Source organism: Perca flavescens, chromosome 16, assembly GCF_004354835.1.
Source record: "Perca flavescens isolate YP-PL-M2 chromosome 16, PFLA_1.0, whole genome shotgun sequence".
Taxonomy (NCBI): domain Eukaryota; kingdom Metazoa; phylum Chordata; class Actinopteri; order Perciformes; family Percidae; genus Perca; species Perca flavescens.
The window spans coordinates 5,439,117-5,466,682 of NC_041346.1; the positions used below are offsets into that span (position 1 = coordinate 5,439,117).

The following is a 27,566-nucleotide window of genomic DNA, read 5'->3' on the forward strand; positions in this document are numbered from 1 at the left end:
AATTTCACAACATGTGACAGGTAATAGCAGGTGGTGCACAGAACAGATAAACACAAATTGAACAAGAACTATTGTTGTTTTTTGATTGTATACTACTGTTAGATGTTTCTGATATTATTATTATTACCTCCGCCAAAGAGTTTATGTTTTCGGTTTGGTTTGTCCATTTGTTTGCTTGTTTGCTTGTCAGTATGATTACTGTCCTGCTGGCCTCTTTTAATGGAACTTAGTGTAAAGGTGTAGCATAGGCCAAGGAAGAACCTGTCAAATTGTGGAGCGGATCAGAATCAGAAGGCGGATACACAAATTATTTTTCACTTTCGTTAACATTGCGAAATAGGGCAATTGTGCTGCATTCATGTGGTGTCGGAATAATCTGTAAAAATGTGTTCACAAAAGGGAAAATTCGGGGGTCGGCAGAGGTCTGCGCTCTCCAAGTACTCTTCTAATATGGTCACATTTTATCCGGTACTAACAGACTAAAATGTGACCATATTTCCATAGTTAAATGAAGTTAAATGTACTTTTCTCTGACACAAATTAAACTGAACATTATAAAGTCTGTCGTAATGTTACTCCCTCCCCTGTCTAAATCAGTCTTTCTGTCTCTCAGATCTGCAGAAGTCCAGCTATCAGGCGGCCTCGTCTCTCCTCAACACTCCCGAAACACCGTCCAGTCTGAAGGACCTTCGCAAGGTGAGCAAAAAAAACAAAAAAACATTCACTATCATGGACACATAACCAATATATCTCCTAGCACTGTGAGTCCTCTGTGACCCTTCCTTGTGTTCTGATCCTAGACCCAGGCTCCTCCCACACTACTGTCACTTCCAGGGAGCGACAGAGGACCAGCGAGCGCCTACGAGCCCACAGCACCTCCACCTTGGCAGCCTCTGTTGGCCTGCCCTGCCCCCTCTCCCCACCTGGGACTCAGAACCGAGGCAGCGCTGAGTGGCAAGCTAGCGAGAGGCTAAGCCAAGCCAACTTGGATGCCATCACCTTCCCAGGCATCCCGCATCCCAGCACAGGTGACGGTGATGGCACTAACACTGCTGGCTACAATGAAACCCTGGTGACAGACAGACAGACAATACACAGTTTGAGTGACGCCAGCATATTAGAAGACACTGCAAAGGACACATATGGAGGGAGAGCCTTCAGCTTAGAGATGAGAGGAGGGTGTTCTGCAGAAAACGCCAAACCAGTTTGCCTGCCCCATTTCCAACATGCATCCCCACTTAACAGGAAGGACAGTGGGAGCATTGCGTCGTCTCCTCCCCCATCCTCCCATCCGTCCATTCCCCAGCAACAGTCCTCTCTGCAAATCTCTGAGTCCAGCCTCTCCAGCTCCATTGACCAGCAGCAACCACTAGAATCCTCCATAGGCCTATTGCAGGACGACTTTGACGAGGTCTTCCTCCAAAATCCTGCCTCTCTGTCACCTCCTCGACTAATCAAAGAGAGAAGCATCTTGGAGGACTTCCCTCCACCTCCTCCTCCTTTACTCGATTTGGAGCAGGAAGCTGGACACCAGACTGTGGAAAGGTTCATTGTAAAATATTTTCATATTTAAACCTGAATTGAAATGTATTATTGATGGACCCTATTTGATTTTTCTACCGGTTCTTTCTCTTTTTCCATTTATCTGTTATCTTCCCTGTATTTAGTCCTAGCATGGATTTCTTAAACAACCCCGTCATTCCAGCCAGGAAGTCATCCCTTCACTCCCCTCCAATGTCCCCTTCCTCCTCTATCCTTCCTTCGCCTATGTCCATCCTCCTTCCTTCCCTGAAGCCCCAGCCCTCGACAATCACTTCCATCACCACATCCACCACAGCCAAGGACAGCCTAGGTCTTGAGTACCAGCCCCTACCCAAGAGGGAAAAGACATCTGAGGAGCTGCGAGTAGAAGCTCTGGCCCAGCAGCTGGTGGGTACCTGGAGTCAACAGTTAATTTGAATAAAGATTGCTTTATCTAGTTCTGACTCTACTTTGTCGACATCGTTGTGACTTTACCTTTGTTGTTGTACCTAGTTCTGATTCTACCTTTGTTGTCATACATAGTTCAGACTCTACCTTCATTGTTCTCCCTAGTTCTGACTCTACCATAATCAGTGTCCCTAGTTTTTCCCTCTTCCTTTGCCTTTTCGTACCTACATCTGACACTCTTTGTCGTTGTACGTGGTTTATACTCTGCCTTTGTTTTCGTACCTGGTTCTACTTTTGTTGTAGAATCCAGTTCTGACTTTCTTGTAGTACCTAGTTCTGACTTTACTTTTGCCAGTGTACCTAGTTTTGACACTACCATGGTTGTAGTTCCTAGTCAACGCATTCTCCTAAACATGTATATGATATCGTATGAAGACGTATGCACACCAATTCGTATCCTACGAAATTAGGCGACCGTTATATTTAGTGGTCTTTACAGTTAAATTTAGCCGAGAAAAGGTTACTGTGAGCTGGGTATTGTCACTGTGAGGTGCCGGTCGTTTCAGAGGCCGTTACAGTTGAGTTTAGCCGATAAAAGGTGAATTTGGCTAGATCTAACTCCACCTTTGTTGTTTTATATAGTTTGATTCTTCCTTTTTCACTGTATCCAGGTGTTGCAGGACCGCTCTCTGGTGCCCCTCCTGGACACGTGGGGAGGTAAATCCACTGTAGAGCTTATGGAGGAGATCTTTCCAAACATCCGATTGGTTGGTAAATCACCATGGCAACGAAGGGGCAGTAGTAGACTGGAGGAAAGGTAATTCTGTCATGTGTTTGGCCTTTGAATATTATTAAAAATGTTAAGTTGTGTTTTAAATACACTAAGACACTGAGTTTTAGTATCATCAAAACACTCTTTTGTGTGTGAATATTTTGATTTATTTTCCTGCAAACAGTACTTTCTATGAAATACTCTGCGCTCCTGATTAAATCTTGCTAGTTTGTTTGTGATGAAGATGTACAGAGGAATTTCCAAACTTTACTCAAAATACAACTCTGTGATGATTACTACTGCTGTCACTCTCTCCACCTAAGAACAACAGCGAAATGCAGTACAGTGGATATCAAATAGAAAGCGAATGATAACAATTGAATGCACTGAACATCACAGACTGATGATGTAGTTTGGAGGAGGATCACAGAATTTCCTTCAAAGTGCTTTAAAGACCTTTATCTTGTGTGTGTTTATTTAGCCATAAGACCACCATTGCAAAAGGTCACTTCATGCAACTGAAGGATAACATTATCATTGGGGGAAATGGACTTCCTGTAAACCAACGTTTGTCATTCTTGTTGTGTTTGCTGACAGTGTTCTTCTCTTATCTGCTGCTGACACAGAGAAGAAATATCACAAACCTCTGCTGCCTCTGCATGTTGTAACTTTTAAAGTCAGTGGCATCTTGAATGTGTTTTTGGTTTGTTGGTGAACATGAGGTTCAGGGAAGGAATGTTTCCACATTAAAACAAAGGCAAACAACCATCAATTTAGAGCCATAATTTCTCTGTTATACATAGTCAGTCAAGTTAGTTGCAGGAAGATAACTTTGACCTCGGTGAAACATATTCTGCAGCTATACTGATTGTAATGTCGCCTATGTACAAGTTGGAAGTAATTTTTTCCTCTAAGTTCTAAAGTTGGAGCAGATCTTTTCTTTTGTTACTGTTGCCGTTCCTGAAAATTAGTATATTTAGTTTTGAGGCTTTGTTGTCCCGGTCATGGCAGCAATTGCATTGGGTTAAACCTTGGATGTAGCTGGATAGCTAGCTAGCTGTGTAGGAAGATGACGTCCCCATTCTTAATCCCGCCTACAAAGCTCTAATTGTTTCAAATACTTCTCCAACCAGGGAAATCAATGAACAGACCACCAGATGCATTTGAATTTGCAGGAGGTCTGGAAACAGGCAAGAGTGATGATGTAACATGGGTAAAAATAAGATCTCCTGTTGACTAAGTGTTAGTCTATATCCTTGACGTTCCATTTCCAGGATTGCTCCGGTGCCCCAGGAAATTCCGCCAGATGCATGTATTTTCCATTTCCTTCTGCTTTCTTTGTGGTGAAATTTTAAATTCGGTGGATTGACTGCTTCTCAGATCTCCGCAGGGTAAATTAAGACAGCTAGCTAGACCATCTGTCCAATCTGAGTTTTCTCTCCCACAACTATTTTGCAGCGGCTCTGTGCAGAGTTTAGTTTATGACGATTCTGATTGGTTTAAATAAATGCCATTAAACCAGAGCACGTTTTCCTCCCATCCCTGAATGCTATGTGGAGTAGCCAGATCCTTCAGCGCGCTTTGGAGGAAGGTCTGGCAAAGCAAGACTAACTAAGTGTTGAAGTTAGAGCGTGTTGGCATTGTCAGCCAGGACAGGAGAGACCAGACAAACTGGATCCATGTTTCTCAACAGTGTGGAAAGAAACACATACACAGTGACTTTCTCATAAAACTTCACTTGTGTAGTGAAGTTTTAGTGAAGGATCATAGAAGAACTGTGGATTAATAAAAAACATTACTTATCTTAGTTGTAAAACCAACTGGATAAAGGTTTTCAATTTCCACATGATTAAAAGGCCGAAGTCTCTGTCCAGAGGACATATGTGACTCTTATTGTTTTACTGTCCTTCCTTCTAAAACTGTGCATATCAGTGTGTGTGACAGACAGATGTCTTCCTGTAGTCTAAACAGCTAAACAACACTGACACCTAATGGCCAGAGTTGGATAGAAATATTGCATCAACATAAACTTTTATTGTGAACTTCTTATAGGCCCCTCCCAATCTGACTGTTTTTTTAATTTAAATTCATATTTTCATATCAAAAAGTGTAAAGAATTTTGGATGTTTAAGAGGCTGTACTTGAGGGAAATTCTGGATTAGTTTTTAAACTTGTGTATGTACATTATCCTGCTCTTTATATCTTCATTAATTTTCCTTTTCTGTTGCATTCTATGTGATTCTCTTTCATTTTGCTCTATTACTGAGCTTGAAAAATATATCTCCTCTTGGCCATAAACAGCAGCAGTGTAAACATCAAATTAATAAACAGATCTTGAGAAAATAGCATTTAAAATAATTTTCAAAATTAAAATTTAGATTAGAGAGATAGACTTTTATTGATCCCACAATGGGGAGATGTACTTGTCACAGCAACTCAGTGTAGCACAACAAATAAGAAAAATACACATTCAATATAAATAGCATAGAAAAATACACAAAGAATAAAATAGGAAATAAAGAAAATTAGGAGACAGTAGTAATGGTAATATGTATAACATGTATTTACAGGTGGAGAGAATATATATACAGATGACTATATAGATGAATATGAAATGGCATATTGATTGTTAAAATAATGTTCCCTTCAAAGAATCCAAGATGGCGTCTTGGATCCTGCTCAGAGCACGGTGACGAATCGAGGTAAGGAGACGGATCTGGATGAGGACGGGAAAGACCTTAACACCAGGAAGGTAAATAATGTATTTCTTATGAAGCTCTACACTCATATTATTGTTGTTATTGTTATTATTATCATTATTATTATTATTAGTTAATATATTCTATCCACTTTCTCACCCTGTTTACTAGGTGGAGCTGTGTGAAGCTCTGAGGCGCAGTGTGGCTGCTCTGCGGCAGGAGAAAGAGGCGCTGTGTGAGGAGGAGAGATGTCACCAGGCGCTGGGGGCCAGCATTGAAACACTGGTGCTGGAACGCCTCAAACCCAACGAGAGGGATAAGTACAGCATGTTCATTGGTACGACATCTGACTGTCTGCTTCTGTAAAAACAAAAACTACCTATAACAACAATTATTTTATCAATATTCAGTGACTACAGCTCCGATGTTGTTTTTGGTTATATACCTGCAGTGTGTCAGAAACTCAGATGTTGACCTGGTTGTGTTTGCAGGAGATCTGGAGAAGATCGTGAACCTGCTGCTGTCTCTGTGCAGCCGGCTGTCGAGGATCAACAGATCTCTGCACACTCTGGAAAGAGAGGAGCTGGCGCAGGAGGACGCGGCAGACGAGAGGGTAAGACAGGACAGAATCTACATGTCTGACACTGATGTGTTTACTTCCCCATGAGCCTATTTACCTGCTCATCCACCTGTAACTGTGTATTACACAGGACTCGTATTATTTTGGTTTAAGGTCTCCTGTGACTTTAATAACTGCAGGTCGTTTGTATTTTTGATCCCATGCAAATCTGCTATGGCTGTACAGTAAATATACATATATAAAGTATTCTAGTTATTAGAAATCATTTTCAATTCAATTTTAATTTTATTTATAGTGTCAAATCACAACATGAGTTATGTCAGGACACCTTACAGATAGAACACACTCTATAATTTACCAAGACTATAATTTACCACCCCCCAAGAGCAAGCATTTTGTTCAACAGAGTTTTACAGGCAGAAACCCCAGACAGACCCTGACTCTTGGTGGCAGTTGTGCACCATTCAGAATTGAATTGAGAATGGCTCTTAAATTCCAATTCAATTCTTGAATTTGAATTGATGTCAAAAACAGGATCTAGAATTACAATTCAAATTTGAATTAAAGGAAGCAGAATTGTAATTCAATAAAAATTCAAAGAAATTCATATACATAAATTAAGTGAAGTGTTTAACAATGAAGCTTTATAATATATGTCAGATATGATTGCATTACATATTCTATAAATTATATTAGTTTAAACTATTTGTACAGATTACATTAATTAGAAATGTTTTTCCCAAAGCAATGAATGTTAAAAGCTCTAGTCACAGAACAAATAATTAAGTTTGATGAAGTATTTAAAATGGTTGCCAAACAATTTGAGGTGGACACTGGACTTTTTAAGTTTCAGAAGTCCCTTACTCACTTTATATTACAAACGTTTATAGATTTTACACCTGTAATAACAACGACATGGAAAATAATAGCAGGCCTAAAGGTTATCTGTACTAGTTAATTTTGAAGAACCAATTCCAACACCTGGAAACCAGGTGGAAACCAGAGCCTTATGCAAGCACTGCAGTGCTGCAGTCTGTGGCTCCATCAAGGCTACTTCACATTTCAAAAGGCATCTACAAGTAAGTTAACAGACAGACAGTCTTTTATTTTGAAAACCATCCCTTGATGGTATTATGCTACTGATATTTGATATCATCAGTGTTGGGGTCTCTACTCAAGAACGTGTAATACACATTATTCACTTTAAAAAAAACATAACGCATTAAAGCTGCAAGCAGTTTTGGACGGGCCCTCGCTCTTCTGCCCACGTCGGGGTTACTGGCGTACGCCAATCCACGCGACCCTGCATTTGCGCAACCGTCGGACACGGCGTTTGAGATGGTGCATACCAAAAGTTGTACCAAGTGTAGGGGGCTGGGATAACCATCATCAATGACAAATGAACTCTCTGCTGAGTTCATTGATACCTCACACAAGACTACCTTAAGTGGGTCACCCCCGGCAGTCTAAAACTATAGCAACATAACTTAGAGCTGGGCCAACCAAGGCAAACCTGAGTCAGCCTACAAAGGGTTGGTAGACGAATCTGACGACTATGAAGAGAAGCAGAGAAATGAAGTCACCATGTGTAATCTCAGTTCATGTCACTTGGTTTGAAAGGCAGTTATGGACAGATTGTCGTGGTAACAACTTGCTAACATCCACATCACCAGACACCCTAAAGACAGCAGTCATTAGTTAACTGGGTGTGACTAAAGTTGAGGCACAGTTTTATGGTAGCTGATTCATGATTAAAATTACTTTAAGTAAGAATTTTGTGTAGTTACACTAAATGATGGACTTTGGCTGAGACAAGTCATCCATGTTTGTTCAGTATCATGTATTTACAGATATAGCTGAGCTTTCGGAAAAAGAATAACGGCTACAGCCATGCTAGCCACCCCTTGCTATTTGGATATTCTGGGGGAAAAGTATGTTAAGTTTGTCTTGAATTTGGCACATGAGGAAAGGTCATGCTAAACCAAAATCCTCTGTATGGTGGCTGTTTCAGGAAATTTATTATTTATTATATTTGTTATGCACATTTTTTCACGTTATGCTACGAATGTCATGCAACACAAGTGATCAGTGTGCCTGCGGTGCTGAGTACGAACAGTAAATGAGAACAGCCAGCCATGACAGTGTGACAGTGAGCCAGCATGCACAATACCAGGACCCTGACACTGAACAAGTTATTTGAATTTAACAATCATTTATTTACCTGTGCTTCCAACTGTGTTAATGTCAAAATGTCCACTGTTAAAACGGTTTGTTTTGTGCCAATCCATCCAGGAAGTGGACACAAGTGACTGCCTATACTCCTAGAACCACACTGCTGCTGTTTGAAATTTGTAGTTGTAGTCCATTTAGATGTTGACATGAACATTCGAAAGTATTAGTAATAAACGAGATTGTGTATAAACTGATAAATATTTTGTTGTCATCTCCTCCCGTTCAGGACTCCCTCTATCACAAACGCTCTCTGCTCCTTGGTCAAACTGAAGACGCCTGGGAGCTGAAGGAGAACTTGGACCGGCGGCAGCGCGTGGTCCATGCCATTCTGTCTGGCTACCTCACAGAATTGCAGCTCCAGGACTACCGCCGCTTTGTCAGCACCAAACCCTCCATTCTGATTCGCCAGCGACACCTCGACGACCTCATACGGCAGGGGGAAGAGCAGCTGACGCGATTGGCCGAGAGCCTGCCGCAGGAGCAGGCGGAGGCTCACGGTTGGTTGAGAGGGAATTTATTCTCATCATCAAGCCTGGCCCACTGCTCTTTTCCACCCTCTGCTATTCCAGGCCCCGCCCACTTAGTCAGGTCCACCACTGTGACATCACTGTAATGTCACGGACAGGTCACTATTATGAGTGGCAGTGAAGGATGGGGAAAGAAGAAGAGACAATTGGCTCCCTAAAAACTCACTTTGAGCTTGAGTGATGCTCTAAATTGAAGGAGCTTTACACGAAGGAATATTGGGCCTGTTCACACTGAAACAACTATGTAGATTTTGCATATGAAGAAGAAAAGCCTTTAATGTGGCTCATTCTGTCCACACTCAACTGTACGTTACACTACTGTCCACCTCAACATCAGCAACCAGCGCTGTTTGGACTAAACTGACTGCTGCCAACATTTCTAATGATCCTCTGCTCTGAAAGGTGATTTCTAAGGGCCATAAGGTGTTTTCAGGTTGGAATTTCATTGTCAAATACTTCCAAGGACAATTCCATTGTTATGGGTAATTCCCTGCAATTTTCCAGCTCTTATGTTAAAATGAATTGATATTTTTGCTTTCACTATCTAAATATTCTAAATATCTTTCTCAGTAACGACAAGAGCAGCGATTTAAATCTGTAAATGTAAAGTTCAGCCTCAATTTATGTTCCATTTTCCAGATTCCAGATTGGAAAGCCAGAGGACCTCAATGTCCTCAGTAGTAGTTTCGGCCCTGCATTCACCTATATAACATGAGAACTTTTTCAGCTGTAACTTTTCAGCTGTAAACTCCAAAGGGGTTTAATTAAACTGACCGTAATTCTGGTTAGACAGCAGCCTGAATTAAAAGTAAAAAGATAGAAAATGAATTTTAAAAGTCAGTGAAAAGTCAGAACACTCTGGAATTGTCCTTTGATAACCCTGATTGTGCTTACAGGAGCCTCAAACATTTAGACCTTCCTCCAGGGACTCTTTATTTCTACTGACAAGACAAAGTGAGCAGGTGTTTTATCTCCCAAAGACAAAATACCACAATTTTTAGAATAATAATATTGTCATCTTGTCAAACATTTCAGAAATTGTCTGAAGACCAGGTCAGCTTTCGCACATGTACAGTCAACTTATAAAAAATACATATATATAAAAATACACTAACACCAAAATTTGAGGGACGCTGTTTTTATTTTACCGCTACAAAAATAATGAAAACTCTCAGAAACTGAGAGCACAGATCCTGAACGGTAGCTCTTCTGGTTACTGTCACATGAGACTGTAATACTACTACTATCACTACTGTCTGTATGTCTGGAGCTTGTTGCACTTTTTACTGTAGCAGCTTGACTACTGTTTGCTTCAGAATTTTCACTGAATGATACACATTGTTCTACTTGTGCCTTTGTGAAAGTTGATGTGTCGAAACATTTGATGTCAAGAAATGGAGAAGTTTATATTCCAAAGATGGATGAATTGTTTGCACACATCAACTTTGGATTTGAGGTTTTGTTTCGGCCAAAAATATCAATTCTTTTTTCTTCCCTTTGTATCAACATTTTACAACAACCACCATTACTCTAACTTCTGAATAATCTCTCAGTCAGTGACTGATTAATCGGTCAGATATTTAACACATAAAATGTCAAGAACAACAAATGCCATAATTTACTAAACCAAAAGATATTTAATGTATAAAGAAGATAGAAAATAAGCAACAATTAAAACATTTATCTACCCTGGAAATCCAGAGTTCTTGCGAGAGCACAATTTGAATTTGCTCAGCAAGTCACTCTGGCATTCAGTAATGATGCTCATTAACTATGCCCTTGTGGCCGGGCTGCACCAATCACATCGGTGTATCTGATATAGGCGGGCCAGAGGCAGATGACGACAGCGCTGCAATGTCAAAGTCGTTATTAAACATTGCAAGATGGCTACAGATGAACACCAGTTGTTTGAAACAGCTTTGGCCGCTACGATGAACGAGTTAGACTTGGCTTTTTATCTAAAAGAGGAACAGAAGATGGCGTTTGAAGGATGTTTTTGCTATTTTGCCGACCGGATACGGCAAGAGTTTAATCTACCAGTGTATCATACCGGGGATGTAACGTTACTCAAATGAGCAGAGGATCTTGCTTGTTCTTTTGCTTATCTGGTGAGAACACTTGACTGGATAAAACACAGCAGTTAAGATAACATTACATTATGTGTTGTGGAACAGAGCTAAGCTAGCTAGCTAGCGAGCGAGCCAAGCATCAAGCTAGGTGAGGTAGTTAGTGTGAGACGGGAGATGTAGTTCACTGAGCGGTTTCACACAAAACTAAGTGGTCATATGACAAACCTACGGCTAACTGAGACTTTCTTTGGTTGAAAAATTATCTTTTAAATTAAAAAAATAAAAAATAATTTGCCTCTCCCTGTTTTTTCCGAGTTAAGGTCCCATGAGGTCCACCGGAAGGGGCGTGACTTCGGCTCTCTATGGGGCTTAGCGAAAACTATTGTTGTGATTGGTCGTAGTTATCCAATTGCGTGCAGTGAGATTTTCAAATGCATGCTTGGTGCCGCCCCTCGAGTTGGGCCATTTTCATTACTCATTGCCAGACCCTTAATCTTTTGGATTTGGGTCTGGATTTCCAGGCTAACATTTCTCCGCATTGTCGTTGAAATTGCTGATAATTGTTTTGTCAATCACCAAATTCATAAACTGACTATCTGTGTCATTATGTTTTAAGGTATAAGAGGTATCTTACTGTTTGTAAACATACAGCTCTCAAAGTTGGCCATTCCCCTCAGGCTCAACGAGCCAGAGAGAGAGAGAGAGAGAGAGAGCAGTGGTGGTGGAGCGAGTTAGAGAGTGAATGAAGAGAGGGAGCGCGATACAAGATACAATACCATAGACTTCTCCTACAGATCCACAGTAGACATTACACAAATGTTTTCACAGGCTGAGTAGAACTGCTCATCACAAGTAAAGTAAATATCTTAATGTGTAAAACTGGTTGATTCCCCTTTGATCTTATTTTAAGTGGCTCCTCATGGATTAATAATTGTTGGAATCAGAAAATATTTTTTTATGGTCATCAATTTGTGCGCAGTGGGTAAAGTACATATGAAAAGGAAAAAGGTGCAACGTCAAGACAATGCAAACAATAAAATGATAATATAGTAATAATTGTAGTAATGTGTTGCACCACCTTCTTTTCTCTTACTCTTCTTAAGTCACAGTCATAAAAATATCACTTCTGAAGTTGTTAATTTGCTTGGCATTTTACCTTCATTTGAGAGTGCACTGTCCTCTCTGGACAGTAGTTTACCACAGAACACATTTTCCACTTTGGATCAACTCTTATGTCTGCCAATGAAGGATCAGGATTATATTTGAGTCACATCAGTTTATCCATGTAGCAGGTGCGATTTGGCTTCCCTTCAGTTTAATTTATCTGGGGACTCTAACATGGTTCAAATAGTTAAAGTACTGATTTTTACCTGTTTCATTCTACACCAACAGTACATGTTTCCTTTTACTGTTATAGTTTTTAGAGCACCTTTTAAATATTGTGTTTGTCATATTCTCTAAACATTACACCACACAATAACCCAGGTTTTACTGTTCATTATTGTTTGTACTGTGTGTGTGTTATTTTCAGAAGGAAATTCAATGTTGGCTTTATGAAAGAAGGACAATTAAAGAACAGCTCTTGTTTTTTGCAAAATAAATGTATTTTGTAAATTACTTGGAAAACACACACACACACACACACACACACACACACACACACACACACACACACACACGATGGAGGGACAGATAATTGTCTGCTTTTTCTGTACAGTAAACAAATATAAATATGTTGCCACGCATTATCTTACATTATTACAGTTTTTGTCAGTCAGTCATTAGAAACTTTGTTCAGGAATGAAACTCTTGCAATCATTGGGAAACACTTCTCTTCAAAATACAAAACACTATCTGAAATTGGCAACACACCCATAGACACAGAAGTATTTTGCAGAATTGCAGACGAAGTGCAAAGCAGATAACGTGTCTGTACATTTGGTGTCTTTGTGGTTATAAAAGGTTAAAGTTAAGCAACCGTCACAACTAGCTGTTATTAATTCAATTCAATTTTATTTTATTTATAGTATCAAATCATAACAGAGTTATCTCGAGACACTTTACAGATGGAGTAGGTCTAGACCACACTCTATAAATTCCAAAACCCCAACAATCACAGTAATTCCCTCAAGAGCAAGCATTAGCAGTGGCTGTTGCCACAGTGGCGAGTTAAAACTCCCTTTTAGGAAGAAACCTCGGCAGACCCAGGCTCTTGATAGGCGGTGTCTGACGGGGCCGGTTGGGGTTATGATGAACAGTGGCAAATAATAGTCACATTAAAGATAATGGAACAGTGACTTCGAAAGTAGTCGTGGAACTTCATGTCATAGCACTTATTACAACACATTTGCACAAATAATCACAAACAACTGCTCTTTAAAGGTACTGTAAGGTGTATATAACATTGGCAATATCTATCAATAATCAATAGTCCTTCAATCAACAAAATCCATTATCGAACTACAAGCATAAAGGCAAACCAAACAAGCAGGTCTGTGTGTGTAATGGAGAATTGACAACTAGGACTGTAACTGTAGCTAGTTGGGAATAGGTGACCTCTGTGGTGCATCGGTGAGAATGCAGTCAAATGCTCTGATGCTCTACAGTGTGTGTGTTCAATTTTCTGATCATAGTCATACTGAGAAATACAGAGAAAGTTTTGTGAAACTGATGGTCTTAATAAGCTTTGTAGCAACTCATTTGGCAATGGCTTGAATGTAACGGACGTTCATTAATATCAAAAAGTTACGCACTAAAGCTTTAAAATTCAATTGACAATTAATGGAAACACAGCTAGTGTTGTGTTTACAGCTTGTGTTTTCTGCCCCCAAGCGGCCACAAAAATGATTGCTGGTGTAAATCATACAGCTGTTATTTATATAAACTCAGAAAAAATAGAAACGCCCTGTTTTCAGGACACTATTTTAAAGATACTTTTGTAAAAATCCAAATAACTTTAGAGATCTTTGTTGTAAAGGGTTTAAACAATGTTTTCCATGCTTGTTCAATAAACCATAAACAATTAATGAACGTGCACCTGTTGAATGGTCAAAAAGATAACAGCTTAAGGGCGGTAGGTAATTAAGGTCACAGTTATAAGAAAATTAGGAAAGTAAAGAGACCTTTCTCTTGACTCTGAAAAACACCAAAAGAAAGTGGCCCAGGGTCCATGCTAATCTGCGTGAACGTGCCTTAGGTTCTGGTGCAGTACATGAGGAGATGCACTGCAGTACAGCTGGTGGCCAAACCAGATACTGAGGGCTACTTTTGATTTTGAGCCCCCCTTTGTTCAGGGACACATTATTCCATTTCTGTTAGTCACATGTCTGTGAAAATTGTTCAGTTTATGTCTTAGTTGTTAAATCTTTTAATGTTCATACAAATATTTGCATTGTTAAGTTTGCTTAAAATATAAAAGCAGTTAAAAGTGACAGGACGTTTCTTTTTTTGCTGAGTATATTAACAAGGGATCAAATGGCCTTGTGTATGTAATGCAAAAAAAAGCAGCTACGCTTAGCGTTATCATATAACAAAAAACATTCAAATCAATAATTTTGTACGGGGCTTTTTTTGTCTTTTGGCATTTTCGCCTTGATAGTAAGTAAAGACAGACTGGAAATGGGAAGAGAGAAGGGGTTATGACATGCAACAAAGCTCACAAGCCTGCAATAAAACCAGGATATTGCGGTAATATGGCACAGTAATGCCCTGTAACCACTCAGCTACCAAGTTGCTCCTGTAGTGATCATTTGTAACTGTTTTGGAGGGCACTGACAACAACGTCCTGCTGATTGGGGTCAGATCAAAAAACACTGACATGGCTTTGGAAGGAAATCATTCAAAGATTTTTCATTTCTTTATTAGGATTTATTGAATGTAAGCCGTGGTAGTGCTAAACCAAGCGGCAACTTCTGGGCCTGAAAAGTTAAGCCAATGCGGAAGTGCCTTAAACCTGAATCTTATTTCTAGCAAGGGGCGACTCCACTAGCTCCAAAAAGAAGTCTGTTTCCATCGAAGTCTATGGGGAAGTGATCCTACTTCTCACTAGATGTATTAACTCAGTAAACATTTTACCCTCTCTCCCTATGTGTTTTCACTTCATCAAAGTTGAATGGAACATTTTGGTTGACTAACAATGTCTGGGTTAGTGTTCAGTAGCACCTTGTCAACCAACGCTAGCTAACTGGTGCTAGCATTAGCTGGTGCTAGCATTAGCTGGTAACTTAACCCTCCTGTTGTCCTCGGGTTAAATTTGACCCATTTTTCAAGTTTCTATATCTAAAATATGGGGTTTCTTTCAACCAAATTGTCAAAAAAAAAACACGTGGATGGTTCTATACAACGCTCTTCACAAGTAAATGATCAGTTCACTATCAGTATTTCATTTAATTTCATAGCATTTGAAAATATTTTTTAAAAAGTGACAAAAATGTCCAAAAAAAGCACAGAAAATTATTGACAAAAGTGTTGAAAAAGCAGTTTTTATTTTAAATGTTGACCCAGAAAAATAAAAAGTGGCATTGTCGATGGGAAGACAACACAAAGGTTAAGGGAAAGTCTGCCGATTTTCTGTACTGACGTACATGCCGACAAAAAGCTCCTGAAGGTCCGCGTTTACCCGCGTTAGAAGGGTTGAAAATCTGCGACTTTCCCTCTTCAGCATTTAGCTTAGCGCAGCGCCATTGAAACTGGCTTAGCAGCGTCATCCTCTCCAGCTAAGCCCTTTTCTCCAAATATGATCAATTCTGGCTCCAAAATACTAAGATGGCAACGGCCAAAACTCAAACTTCAAAAGTTTGAGTTTTGGCCGTCGCAGTCCACAAACCAATGGGTGATGATGTCACTGATGCTACATCCATTATTTTTAGTCTATGTGCTGAACCCACAGATAATTTAAAACAACTCTCTATGCTCTACAGCAGGGGTTCTCAAACTTTTTTCAATAATGTACCCCCTTTGAATTGTTTTTTTTTAAGCCAAGTATCCCCGAGCTGGCGCAAAACATTTTTACATCTATATAAAGAGGAACAGTACAGTGTTGGCAGTGAACAACCTTGTAACTGAAAAACATTAAAATGCTACATTTCAAATGTTCAGAATCCATCACTTAATTCATTCATTGTTATAGTATAATTATTTTAGGAATCATGCATGACATACTTTTAAATGAGCATTTTGCAAAAAGATCACGTACCCCCTGCGGTACTCCAAAGTACCCCTAATGGTACGCATGCCCCCATTTGAGAAACACTGCTCTACAGAACCTTTTAGCATCTATTAGCTCACAGTTTGGGTTTTATGCCCCATATTATGCTCATTCTCAGTGCCCATTAACACCTACAATTTTGAAATTCAGTTTGACTTTAAGTGTAATTGGATGGGACATATTTTACTTGTGTTTTCACTTTTGTATTTTCTTCCCAGCTGATCAAGTTCAAATTATTTTCTGACACATGTAATTGCTTGCGAACATGGTGCCTCCAATAGGCCTACAATACAATACAATACAATATTGTTGCTTAAAGATGGGGACCTGCTCTTAAAGCCATTACTCATAGTGCTACTAGTTGTCAAAAACTCCACAGGGTACCTTTACATTTACAAAAACATACTGTAAAACATTTCCAAACTCATTCATATGAGACACCTATAGCCCTAGGCCTAAAGAGTTTTTATTTTATTGCTCATAGAAAATATTAGTAAAATTAATATATGCAGGGGTAAAAGATGAAAAGACAAAAAAGATTAAAAAAAAAGGAGAATGAAAAATTGGTTAGAAATTCATTTTGACATGAACATTTAATTTTTGTTTTCACTTCATATAAAAGCATGTTTTCAGTTACACTGTGTCCATTCTCCTGTAAAAGGTAGCCTATATTTTACTTGTCAAACCGGGGTCAATTCCAATATTGCAGTCTTGAGATTGATTTACAAGGAAACCTTAACAAACATTAATAAGCAAAAACTAACACCTAGGCCTATATTTTAGTTAGACTATTCTGAATTTATCGGCCAATCAGAAGACTTATTCATGAAGAGACACTTTCAAAAGTGTTTGTGTAAAACGTACAAAAGAAACTCATTAAAATACACACACAAAATTGATTCATTGATCATAGCCTATGCGATTATTGCGTACATTTAATTGCTGTGCCAATCACAGTATTTTCTATAGTTTACATCTGGGATCTTCAACAGGGGGTCCGGGACCCCTAGGGGGTCCTCAGAGTCAATGCAGGGGGGCCTCCAAATTATTGTTAATTTTGGAAAGTTTTTTCAGAAATTAAAAAGTGGATCATGAATCCAACAACATTATAAGCAAATATAAATCCTCACTGCTTACTGGCCTAGGTGGTCACTAATTCAATCCACAGATAAATGTAATCCTAAGGATTCACTTTACCACATGTATGTTTTAACATTAAAACATGATTTTTTAATAGCTTAGTATTCTATGCAAAAAAGGTATGTATAAAGGCTTTAGGCCGCCCTACACATTATTGTAGGCCCAGTTTATTATGCAACTTCATTTTATACAGTATATGTTGTAGGGGGTCCCTGCTCCATCTCTCTTTCAGTTAAGGGGTCCATGGCTTAAAAAACGTTGAAGACCCCTGGTTTACATCATTCAGACATCCGGGTTTCTGCAGGAATGCAGCAGGTAAATACCTGAGCTGGGCGGAGCTACAGCCTATTCCTCTGACAGAAACAACTCTCCGACCTTTGAGACTAGCAGAGAAGTGGAGAGAGAGAGACGGAAGGCACAGAATGGCCACAGAATTCACTCAGGACACGTTGTTATATTTCCTCCAGAGCAGCGGGGGCTCGGTGAAAAACTCGGATCTGCTTCTGCACTTCAGACATTTCATTAGGGACCATGCGGACCAGAAGCGCAACCGGGAGCAATTCAAAAAGTTTGTCAACTCCTTGGCCACCGTTAAACAGATCGATGGTGTCTCTTACGTCATTCTCCGAAAGAAATTCAAAGGACATGTCACCGGCGGCGGCGAAGGGGGCTCCTCCGAGCCGCCGCCACTTTCCGCCCGAAAGAACACCGAGCCTTCCCCGGAGGACGCCAAACTGAGTCCGGCTTGGAGCACAGAGAAGCCTCGGCAGAAACTGTGGGAGGTGACAACACCCGCCCCGCCGGGAGTCATCGCTGGCAAAACAATTCTACCTGCGGCTGGCATCGTGCTCAACAACAACAACAACAGCAACATGGAAACTAATTTAAACCTGAAACAGAAACGGCAGCAGGTAATCAGCCCACCTGGTAGACCAGCAGCAGCTCAGGTAGTGAGTCAGATCTCAGAGACTGCACAAGTGAAAACCCCCAGTCTGTCTGAGCCTGTGGCCCCAGATCAGTGTAGGTCCACTAAAGCACAGCACAGGGTGGGTTTTGAGCTGCCTCCTGGAATCACACCTGCGGTCGCTGCACCCAGACACCATGGAGAAACCAGCCAGCAGCTCCCAGTCCCAGAGACCCTCAGAGGACGGGAGGCCTGTCTGCAGCCTGATGGAGGTCTTCATCAGAAACCTCCTCTTCATCCCATCAGTCTTCAGCTGCAGGCTGCTCCACGCCACATCAGACTCCGGAAGAGCTACAAATCTGCTGTGTCTTGTGATGAAGAGGAGGAAGAGGAGGAGGAGGAGGAGGTCCAAAAAAGGCAATGTTCAGCAGGAGGAGCGCGACTCCTGAGCACCATCTCTGCCTCCTCGCCGTGTATCTTAGACCCACCTGTTTCTCCCTCTGTCGTGTCCTCATCATCATCAGAAAGGAAGCTCCCTGAGATTTACGTTCAGGATGTGGAAAGGGAAACGATGAGCCCTCGTGGCCCAGGCTGGAGCTTGGAGTCAGGGGTAGGGCGGAGAGGGCAATGGGCTGGGCCAGGACTGGAACCTGGGTCTGTTTCAGGGGAGTCCACCAGACAAAGCCTGCCTTTAGAGGCAGAGCGCTACATGGCGCCCCCTGACCGAGCTCCAGAGGTGGTGCCTCACCATGATGCCCACGCACACCGCCGATACTCGCAGCCTGCCGGTGTCCAGCTGGAGCCCAGGCAGGGGCCGAATCCAAGCCACAGTAGCATCTTCTCCCCCTCATCTGATGCTCCACGCCAAATCAGACTCAGGCAGAGCTACAAATCTGCTGTGTCTTGTGATGAAGAGGAGGAGGTCCAAATAAGGCAGTGTTCAGCAGGAGGAGCGCGGCCCCTGAGCACTCCTCTCAGTGACATGGGGAGGGCCATCTCTGCCTCCTCGCCGTGTATCTTAGAACCACCTGTTTCTCCGTCTGCCGTGTCCTCTTCATCCTCATCATCAGAAAGGAAGCTCCCTGAGATTTACGTTCAGGATGTGAAAAGGGAAACGATGAGCCCTCGTGGCCCAGGCTGGAGCTTGGAGTCAGGGGTAGGGCAGCCAGGACTGGAACCTGGGTCTGTTTCAGGGGAGCCCACCAGACAAAGCCTGCCTTTAGAGGCAGAGCGCTACATGGCGCCCCCTGACCGAGCTCCAGAGGTGGTGCCTCACCATGATGCCCACGCAGACCGCCGATACTCGCAGCCTGCAGGTGTCCAGCTGGAGCCCAGGCAGGGGCCGAATCCAAGCCAAGGGGAGTGGCTGTCATCTAGCCACAGTAGCATCTTCTCCCCCTCATCTGACGTAGGCCCCTCCAGGGCCCCCCCCAGAGGATTGGGGTGGAACAGCAGCTATGACGATCTACAGGCCAGAGCAGGTACAGCAGCAGGCTGTAAGGTTAATTCTGGTAATATTCTATAATTTCCTTATGTCAGAATCTCTTAAAGACCTCTTCATTTTTGAATCGAGAACTATTTGATGAAGAATAACTAAACACAATTATGAATCTGACTAGACAGCCAATGCCAACTTTTGGTATATTTACTATAATTAATGATATGTCCCAAAAACAATTTTAGATTGATAACTTAAAATGGACAAGCTTTGAGCAGAAAACAGTATAAAAATGCTGCAGAATTTCCCTTTTTTTAATCGTGCTGTGTCAACAGGTGAGACTAGGGGTGGGTCTAAAATCCAGGAAGCATTGGAGCGAGCCCAAGGGGAAAAGTTGGCGTCTGTGACCCATTGTGCCAACAGTAAAACAACGGCGCCTTGGCATAATTCTACAGGCCGTCTCCATGACGACCAGGAGCCCACAGCTCGTTTGTTACCGTTCCATTACTCCTCCGACTATCTCAACGACAACCAGAACTCTACGTCCAGTATGGCGCCATGGCAACTCTCCACAGGTAGGAGCTAAAGCTTGTAGGACTTAGTTAAAAATCAATTGCTGACATTAGGAGAAACTCCTAAGAGGTAAAAACAGGAGGGTATACATCAAATTAGTCCATCAGCTGTTAGTGGAAAGTTACATCTGACAGGTCACATCTCTGTGTTCATAAAAGTATCAATATGTGTCTGTAGATTTGAAGATATCTTTGTCATGACTGAAATTGTAGAGGGGCAACTGACGATATTTACATTAAACCAACTAATTAGTGAGTCGATCCAAATGTTTTGTTAAGTACAGCCTGGGAATTATTTGTGCTCAAACTCCACCTCACAGGTGATATCTACGACCGAGGAGAGGCAGAGTTGAGCGAGGGCTCCACCTCTTCGCCGCCGCCAGGGTTGCACCCAGCAGTCGTCAGGCGGCTCAGTAGCCACTTGCGGAGCAGGATGTGCCGCAGTCTGGGAGCCGATCTCGATCAGCTCTCCCAGGAGGAGTCGAGAGCAGGAGGAGGAAGTGAGGCGGCCAGGCTGAACCGCCTCCACCTAATCTCCTCCTCACTTAGCCTACGCTACAACCTGTCGTCTTCCTCGCTGTCGTCCTGTTCCACACCGCCTCGCTGCCAAAGCCTCGCTGACCTGGACGAGGGGGTGAAGTGGAGAGTTGGAGGAGGAGGAGGAGGAGGAGGAGGGAGGAGGAGCTCTCCCATCGCCGCCTCCTCCACTGCTCGTCATGAAGGCCCCAGTAGACAGGTGAGACTTATAGACAGTACGCTAGGGCTGCTCCCTCTTAGTTGATTATCGAGTCGTTTTGGTCTTAGTCAACTTAGATTTCTTTAGTCCATTAGTCATGTTTGATGCTGTTTTCATGCTGAATGATTTATTTCCAAGAAACGTACGAGCACATCTCTGGTAAATACAAGAATTAAAGTGGTGCTTTTAACATGACTCTTTGTGGAGAATCTCAGATTTACAGATCTGTCGATTAAATCAACTAATCGATTAGTCGATGCAATTGAATGAGTGTTAGTCGACCTAAGAATTGTGTGTGTGTGTGTGTGTGTGTGTGTGTGTGTGTGTGTGTGTGTGTGTGTGTGTGTGTGTGTGTGTGTGAGAGATCTTCCCATTTGACAATGAAAGCTTTCTTTTCCCCACAAGTTTTCAAAAATCTGATTCCAACTCATAATCAAAATAGTTACCTGTGTTGTAGTATTGAATCTCAATCCTTGTTTGAGTAATTACCCAAATGTGTCCACATCAAAGAAAGAAGTGTAGAGTATGAGAAGTTGTCTGGTCATATTCTGAGCCTTGTTTACTTATTGTTTGATAATATATTTCCTGACTAAAATCATAATTTAGAAAATTTTAGTTCTTTTTTGTGTGAAGACACATTTAAACCCTGATGCAGTAGAGAGATGTGGTTCATTTTGATAAATATAAAAAGAAAACCCGGCTGTAGTTATGATGCACACTGAGATTGACAACTAGCAAAGACCAATCATTTCTGGTCTTAACCTTTTTTTCAGATTTCTTGCGAACAGTTACTCTTTTTTTTTTTTTTTACACAATATGATAACCCTACTGATTCCCAGGAGGGACATTGATTAAGTTCTTTGCCCCTGTTATCAGTCAATGGTTCCTCTGGAGCCCAGGGAGCACGCCTGGCTGGTGAAAGGGGCGGCTGGGTCCTGGCCCGACATCTACACCCTGTTCAGGGAGGACTCGTCCCTTCTTAACAGACAAGACTTCATCTCCGGCTTCACTGTGCTGCACTGGATTGCAAAACACGGTGACCACAGAGTCCTCAACACCTTATGGTACGCAGCTAGCAGTTAGCTCGGTCAGCTGTAAAACAGGATGGTTTGGTTCAGGTAGCATTCTGAAACTGGAATACTACAGTACTTTGAGGGCTGTAATTAGTGATATCTGAGCTGCTTACATGGATCATTGATAGGTTTCTGATGTTTTCTGCATACATGTCAGCCTTAAAGACATAGTTTGAAGCCCCTCTTTCAGCCTGAGGATGATAAGGTTGACCTCCATTTCCTGTAGCGTCACCATTCGGCCAAGATTTGCTCCACAAGAAATCTCTAAATCGAACTGGCATGGTAAAGAACTTTTCTGATCACATTCCTGCTCACCAAAGAATGAACGTAGATGAACTGTAGATGTTAATGCCACCTTTAGGACAAACAATGTTTAGCTCCACTACTGGTACACTTCTAAAAGACTCTATAGAATTTTAGAGGTTGTAGAATTGCATAAAAATTCAATGAAAAGACAAAAATGGATGTGAATTAGGGGCAGTACGAACTGAGGCGCATCCACGCGACGGTTTGTCCCATACAAAATGAATAGGGCGAAACCTTGGTTTGTGTTCCACTGCGTTCAGTTGGTTGTTGCTAAAAGCTTCAGCTGTATGCAGGCTCAGCTGTGTTTACAGTTAGGCTATCTAACTATCTATCATGTAACGTTTAGCATGTTGCATCAGCATTAACTCAAAGTAGAACGGAGGCTGATGAGATATTCCACTCTATAACAGATAACCCGTAGCTAAAAAAAGAACTGACACAACTTTAACTGAGATGAATTGCTGTCAAAAGTTCCTTGTTTTTCTCATTTGATTGCTATCTATTTTAATTGTGCAGTGAAAAAACTGACACACAGTCAAAATGCACTTCAATAATATTCATGAAATTACTGTGTGAGGGATGTAAAAGGTAAACTACTTTATGCAAACAGGAACTGATCTGCTCTCTCTGGCTGGGGTTTCAGGTATGGAGTTGAGAAAGCTGGTTTGACTTTCAACATGAATGCCAAGTCAACATGTGGCCACACGCCTCTCCATATTGCTGCCATCCACGGCAACAAGAACATAATGCGGTTGCTGGTTAACAAGTTCAACGCCGATGTGAAGCTGAGGGACACGGCGGGAAAGAAGGCCTGGCAGTACCTGAGCAGCACGGCACAGCCGGAGGTCTTTCAGCTGCTGGGAGCTCCATCACGACCCGCTGGGGGAGGAGATGGAGGAGTTGTGAGGGAAGACCAGGAACCGCGTCGGCAGACCCCCCGCCGTCGGCGGCATCACCTCTCCTTTGCGTCCTCGGGAGAGAGGCCGCTGACCATGTCGGGCACCACGAGGGTCAAAAGGTCCACGTCGATCGCTGCATTCCTCAAACACAAATCGCTGCTGCAGTTTCACGGACATCAATCGGACTCCTCCGTTTAAAAACTCGACTAATGGAGTAAGTCGGATTTCGTTTAGAGAGTTCTTGGTTTACCGACCACGCAACTGAACAACCGTTTGCTGAACAGCTGGTTTCATAAACACAAACAAGGTTTACGCCTAGGCCTATCCACAGCATGGCCAAAAAGTGGCTAATGATATGCCTCTCTTGTTCCACTGGCAGATACCCCCCAGAGGCATATCCTGATTGTATTCATGTGCTGACGTGTTACCATCGTTACCAAATGATTTGGCTTAATATAAACATCACTTCTAAAGAGTCTGGTATTTTACTTAATGAGTTTGACAGTTTTCACACCACCATACGGGCCAGCTTTTGATTGAACCAAACTAAACCGGTTAGGTGTGAAAACATCTTAATGCTGTACCACAGATAACACGTCTCACCGGCATTAAAAAATAATTTGTAACCTTGTCGTACTCTAATCTACTGTAATATTCCTACACATAAAATATAGCTTAACAATGATATCATTTTGTATTTAGAATTTTGGCTCAAACTAAAAAGCTCACTATACTGACTTTACATGGCTAATATTTAGCTATTGCTATCCTCTAGCTTATTAATTAGCATAACATCAGCCTTCAAGGAGGCGTTATTATGGAACCCACGCAACTTCTAGGCAAGACCCGCCCTTCAATAGCATAGCTATTGGTCAGGCGTCAATGCTTACACAATGTAACGTAACCTGATTTGTTCAGGTCTTATCCCCCGACCAATCGGCTATCCTAACCTTAACCACTCAAGGTCAATCGAGCTGATTTGTAGGGCGGGACTTGCCTAGAAGTTACGTGGGATCCATAATAACGCTTCAAGGAGTTTAAGAGGCCAGCCTGACCAGCATTTACGGTATATCCAGAAAATGTTGGATTAGAATTAATTAAAGTGAAATCACCCCAATCGCTGGATTCGCTAATACAAAGTAAATCTGAGTCTGAGTTTGTCAGTGGATAGTGGTATGTGATAGTGGCACATGAGTGGCATGCTGTTTATTAGTGACGTATGGCAGTAGATCAGCACCAGGATACCAACAGTGAACCAGTATATGCTACGTAAACTGTAACATACCATTAACCACTTTGCAATCTTGCTGCCAAATGACAATACAAAGAACAGGATAGCTGCAGGTCTGCTACATTTACTTCATTGTGGATGTATAAAACTCCTGATTTTAAAGTTCATTCTCAACTGGAAGGCCTTCACTCTACTGACGAGGATTAGGGTCACATGAAGAATTATTTTTCTGAGTTTAAAGTCAGTTCTGCAAAGAAACTGACTTTTACCCGGAATTATCTGAAAATAAAGTAACTCCTTTCTGATTCTGAATAATCTCAGAATTCTGATTTTCAAGTCAGATTTCTGACTTTAATTTCAGAACTCAAATACATTTTTACATTTCAGGATTACATTTCAGGAGACAGTCATTAGTTGAAAGAGAGCAAGTTTCTCACAGTTGACACTGATTTTATGACGGCAGTTATATGAACCTTTGTTCTTGTTACTGTGTCAGCCTTTTTGGATATGTTGCTTGTTCCTGTTGTGGATTAACAGAGCCTACACACTGTCCAAAGCCTTATTTAAAAAGGGATTCCCTCCTTTAGTGCAAAGCCTGGAGCTTGGTCCAGATATCTGCAACAACAGTCAGCTTCTGCCCCTGAGCATTCAGTTTCACTGGCTATGAATGCCAAAGAAAAGATTGTTTGACAAAGACTGTCACAACAATGCGTGATGGCTTAAAGCAAGAGGTAACTTGCAAGCACTTGCAGAGCAGGTTGTTTTTCACTGTGATTATCTGATGTCGTTATGAGAGGACAAAAAAAACAGAAGGTTGAAGTTTTAGTCTGAAGACAGAGATGATCCTGCAGCTTTTTAACACTTGTCACCCACATCTGATCTCTGTTGATGTGTATTTTACATTCCTCATACTGTTTCCAAAATGCAGCCTTAAAACTCACGTTTGTTTCTATAAAATTGCACTGAAATTAAATTTAGGGAGGTAGTGGACAAAACCTCAAACACCTGTACAATGAAATAATATTACACTGGAGTAGGCACTACTTTGTGAAGCTTTACTTTTTGCTGGCACTGAATCAGAGGTGTTTTTAAGTTGGTAGGGTGATTTGAAGGTAAGTGTGGTATATTACAACATGGGTGTTATTTTAGTATATTTGTCCATCATTTCTGTCCGTAATAACATATTCACCAGCTGAGAACTGGGAATGCAGTGACATCACTTAAGTCTGACAGGTCGAGAAACGCGAGCAGTGAGGAAGTCCGACAGGTTGTAAACAAGCCCTGTACAAGTTGCAAAAATTATAATCCGTGCAAAAACAAATCCGCATATAACCCTTGTGATAGCACTGTATTTTGTAAATGTTAAAACAAATGAGATATAATATGTTAAGTAAGCTTTGAATGTGCAGGTGGATTTTGTTACTGTTGGACAAAGCCAGGATTGCTTCATCCAGCCTTTGTGCTAAGCTAATTGTTTTATATTTATCGTGCACATATGAGAGTCGTGTCAATCTTCTCATCTAACTAAAATGTCAAACTATTCCTATACCTTGGTGAGTAGTTCAATGTTTTTAGTACAGGTAAAAAATTTTGACAAGCTACAAAAATAAGAGCTTTAATGGAATGAAATTATCCTTTAATTTCTGAGCCTGTCGTTTGTGATGGTGTTGTATTGGCTTGCACTTCATACAGGATTTGTAGTAAATGGTGTAAAACATGTTGAAACACTAGTACTGTCCTTTTAACACTTAACCACAAGGATGAACCTGGTGTGTTTGGCTTTGAACATGATTGTGGTCTGAAGTTTACTGTAATGTGATGTTCTACACTGTGTACAGTATTTTTACCACCACTATTTACACAGAGTATTTAATGTGTTTCACAGTTGGAGGTTTTGTGGTTTTAAACACATTTTTGTGTGGATGTGAATGACTTGCCCCAAGAGGGTTTCTATTCAGATCCATTGTCATCACACTGGAGCCCCCCAAAGAAGACAAAAGGCAGAACAAAGTAAAAAAAAAAAAGTAATAGAACTTCAATAGATAATACTGTCAATTTAATTAAATGGATTGCAAAATATATGTATATATTGTGTATATATAATATATAATATTTCCTTTTAACCTCAGTTGGTAAAATAAATTAAAAACGGGCTTGTGATCATAGATTGTAAAAGCTTGTGATCGGATCTCAATCCCCCGCTATATATGCAAATAAACAAGTACATCATTTGTGTGTGTGCGCGCGCATTTACATTACATTTAAATAAAAAGATAACGGGGGACCTTTTATTGTGAAGAATTTATAGGAAATAAAACTTGTCATCCGCCGTTTTACAGCCGCTTCTTTGATCGCTCAGACTCACCGACTCAGCAGAAGTTGTGATGTAAGAACAGCAATGTCTGTAGCCTACCCTATTATATTATATTTGTGAATTTGGGTTCATTTTATTACAATTAAACACGGTTATTGTCCACCCGCGTTTTCCAGGCACAGAGCTCCAGAGAGCTGGGGATAAGAGCAGGCGGGTGTGTCAGATCTGATGGAAGTGGGCAACTGCCCTGATTCTCACTGTGTGGCAATTGTTCGCACATGATTGGATTCACTGCAAATGTGTTGCGAAATGTGCACCTTTAAAAGACAACATCAACTGAGTCCTGCATTATTAACCTTACCTTGTCTCCAGTTGCCTTGTTAAGACCTTAATTATTTTAGATTACAGTGTGCTAACATAGTTCTTAATCCAAAATAAAGGGCTGGGTAGGACTGGTATTTAGTAATAGAAGTAGTGGTTGGTCTCTGGACTGTGTGCACTGTAAAGCAGTGGTGTAGTGATACACAGGTTCCATATTTCCATATACCCACTTAAAAATGCCCAATGACACGCAACGACATACTTTCCAATATATTTTGAATTGTCATCTGTGTTTTTCTTCTTCACTTAGGATAAATAAAGGTATTTCGACCGTAAATTTGAGCATTAAAAGTGTATCCGAAATACAGGAAATGAAGTTGTTGATGCTCAAAACTTCCCTGGTGGAGGACACCCAGACCCCCCACTATAATATGCCCCCCCCCAAAGGCAGATTCTGGCCAATACCCACTACATTACATTAGACTACACCACTGCTGTAAAAACACATGGAAACACCACCTCAGTGACATATGGGTGGTGTTCAGTGGGTCCACCCAGCAGTTGTACCAGTCTGTCTTGTAAATGTAATGTTTTGAAACTGGTTAACATGTTCAATCT

At 41.3% G+C, this 27,566-nt stretch overlaps 2 protein-coding genes across 6 annotated transcripts in view; both read left to right on the forward strand.

The window, feature by feature from the left end:
* Positions 1-10,481, forward strand: part of shroom3 (shroom family member 3) — a 117,661-nt gene extending 107,180 nt beyond the window's left edge. For all 4 annotated transcript variants that reach the window (XM_028601638.1, XM_028601637.1, XM_028601639.1 and 1 more), the window contains 8 exons: positions 614-696; positions 801-1,545; positions 1,668-1,929; positions 2,601-2,746; positions 5,354-5,453; positions 5,572-5,737; positions 5,892-6,013; positions 8,439-10,481. In XM_028601638.1, coding sequence (XP_028457439.1) covers positions 614-696; positions 801-1,545; positions 1,668-1,929; positions 2,601-2,746; positions 5,354-5,453; positions 5,572-5,737; positions 5,892-6,013; positions 8,439-8,825 — 2,011 coding nt within the window. In that variant the 3' untranslated portion in view covers positions 8,826-10,481. The remainder of the gene's footprint in view (positions 1-613; positions 697-800; positions 1,546-1,667; positions 1,930-2,600; positions 2,747-5,353; positions 5,454-5,571; positions 5,738-5,891; positions 6,014-8,438) is intronic.
* Positions 10,482-17,456: 6,975 nt separating this feature from the next.
* Positions 17,457-26,392, forward strand: sowahb (sosondowah ankyrin repeat domain family member B). Of its 2 annotated transcripts, none has more exons than XM_028602083.1 (5): positions 17,457-19,569; positions 19,832-20,071; positions 20,389-20,804; positions 21,681-21,868; positions 22,827-26,392. In XM_028602083.1, exons 1-5 carry the CDS (start codon positions 17,577-17,579, stop codon positions 23,278-23,280), a joined length of 3,291 nt encoding a protein of 1,096 aa, XP_028457884.1. In that variant the 5' UTR covers positions 17,457-17,576; the 3' UTR covers positions 23,281-26,392. The 2 variants fall into 2 exon arrangements, with proteins under 2 accessions (XP_028457884.1, XP_028457885.1); XM_028602084.1 differs by having other exon boundaries at positions 17,457-19,539.
* The last annotated feature ends 1,174 nt before the right edge of the window (positions 26,393-27,566 follow it).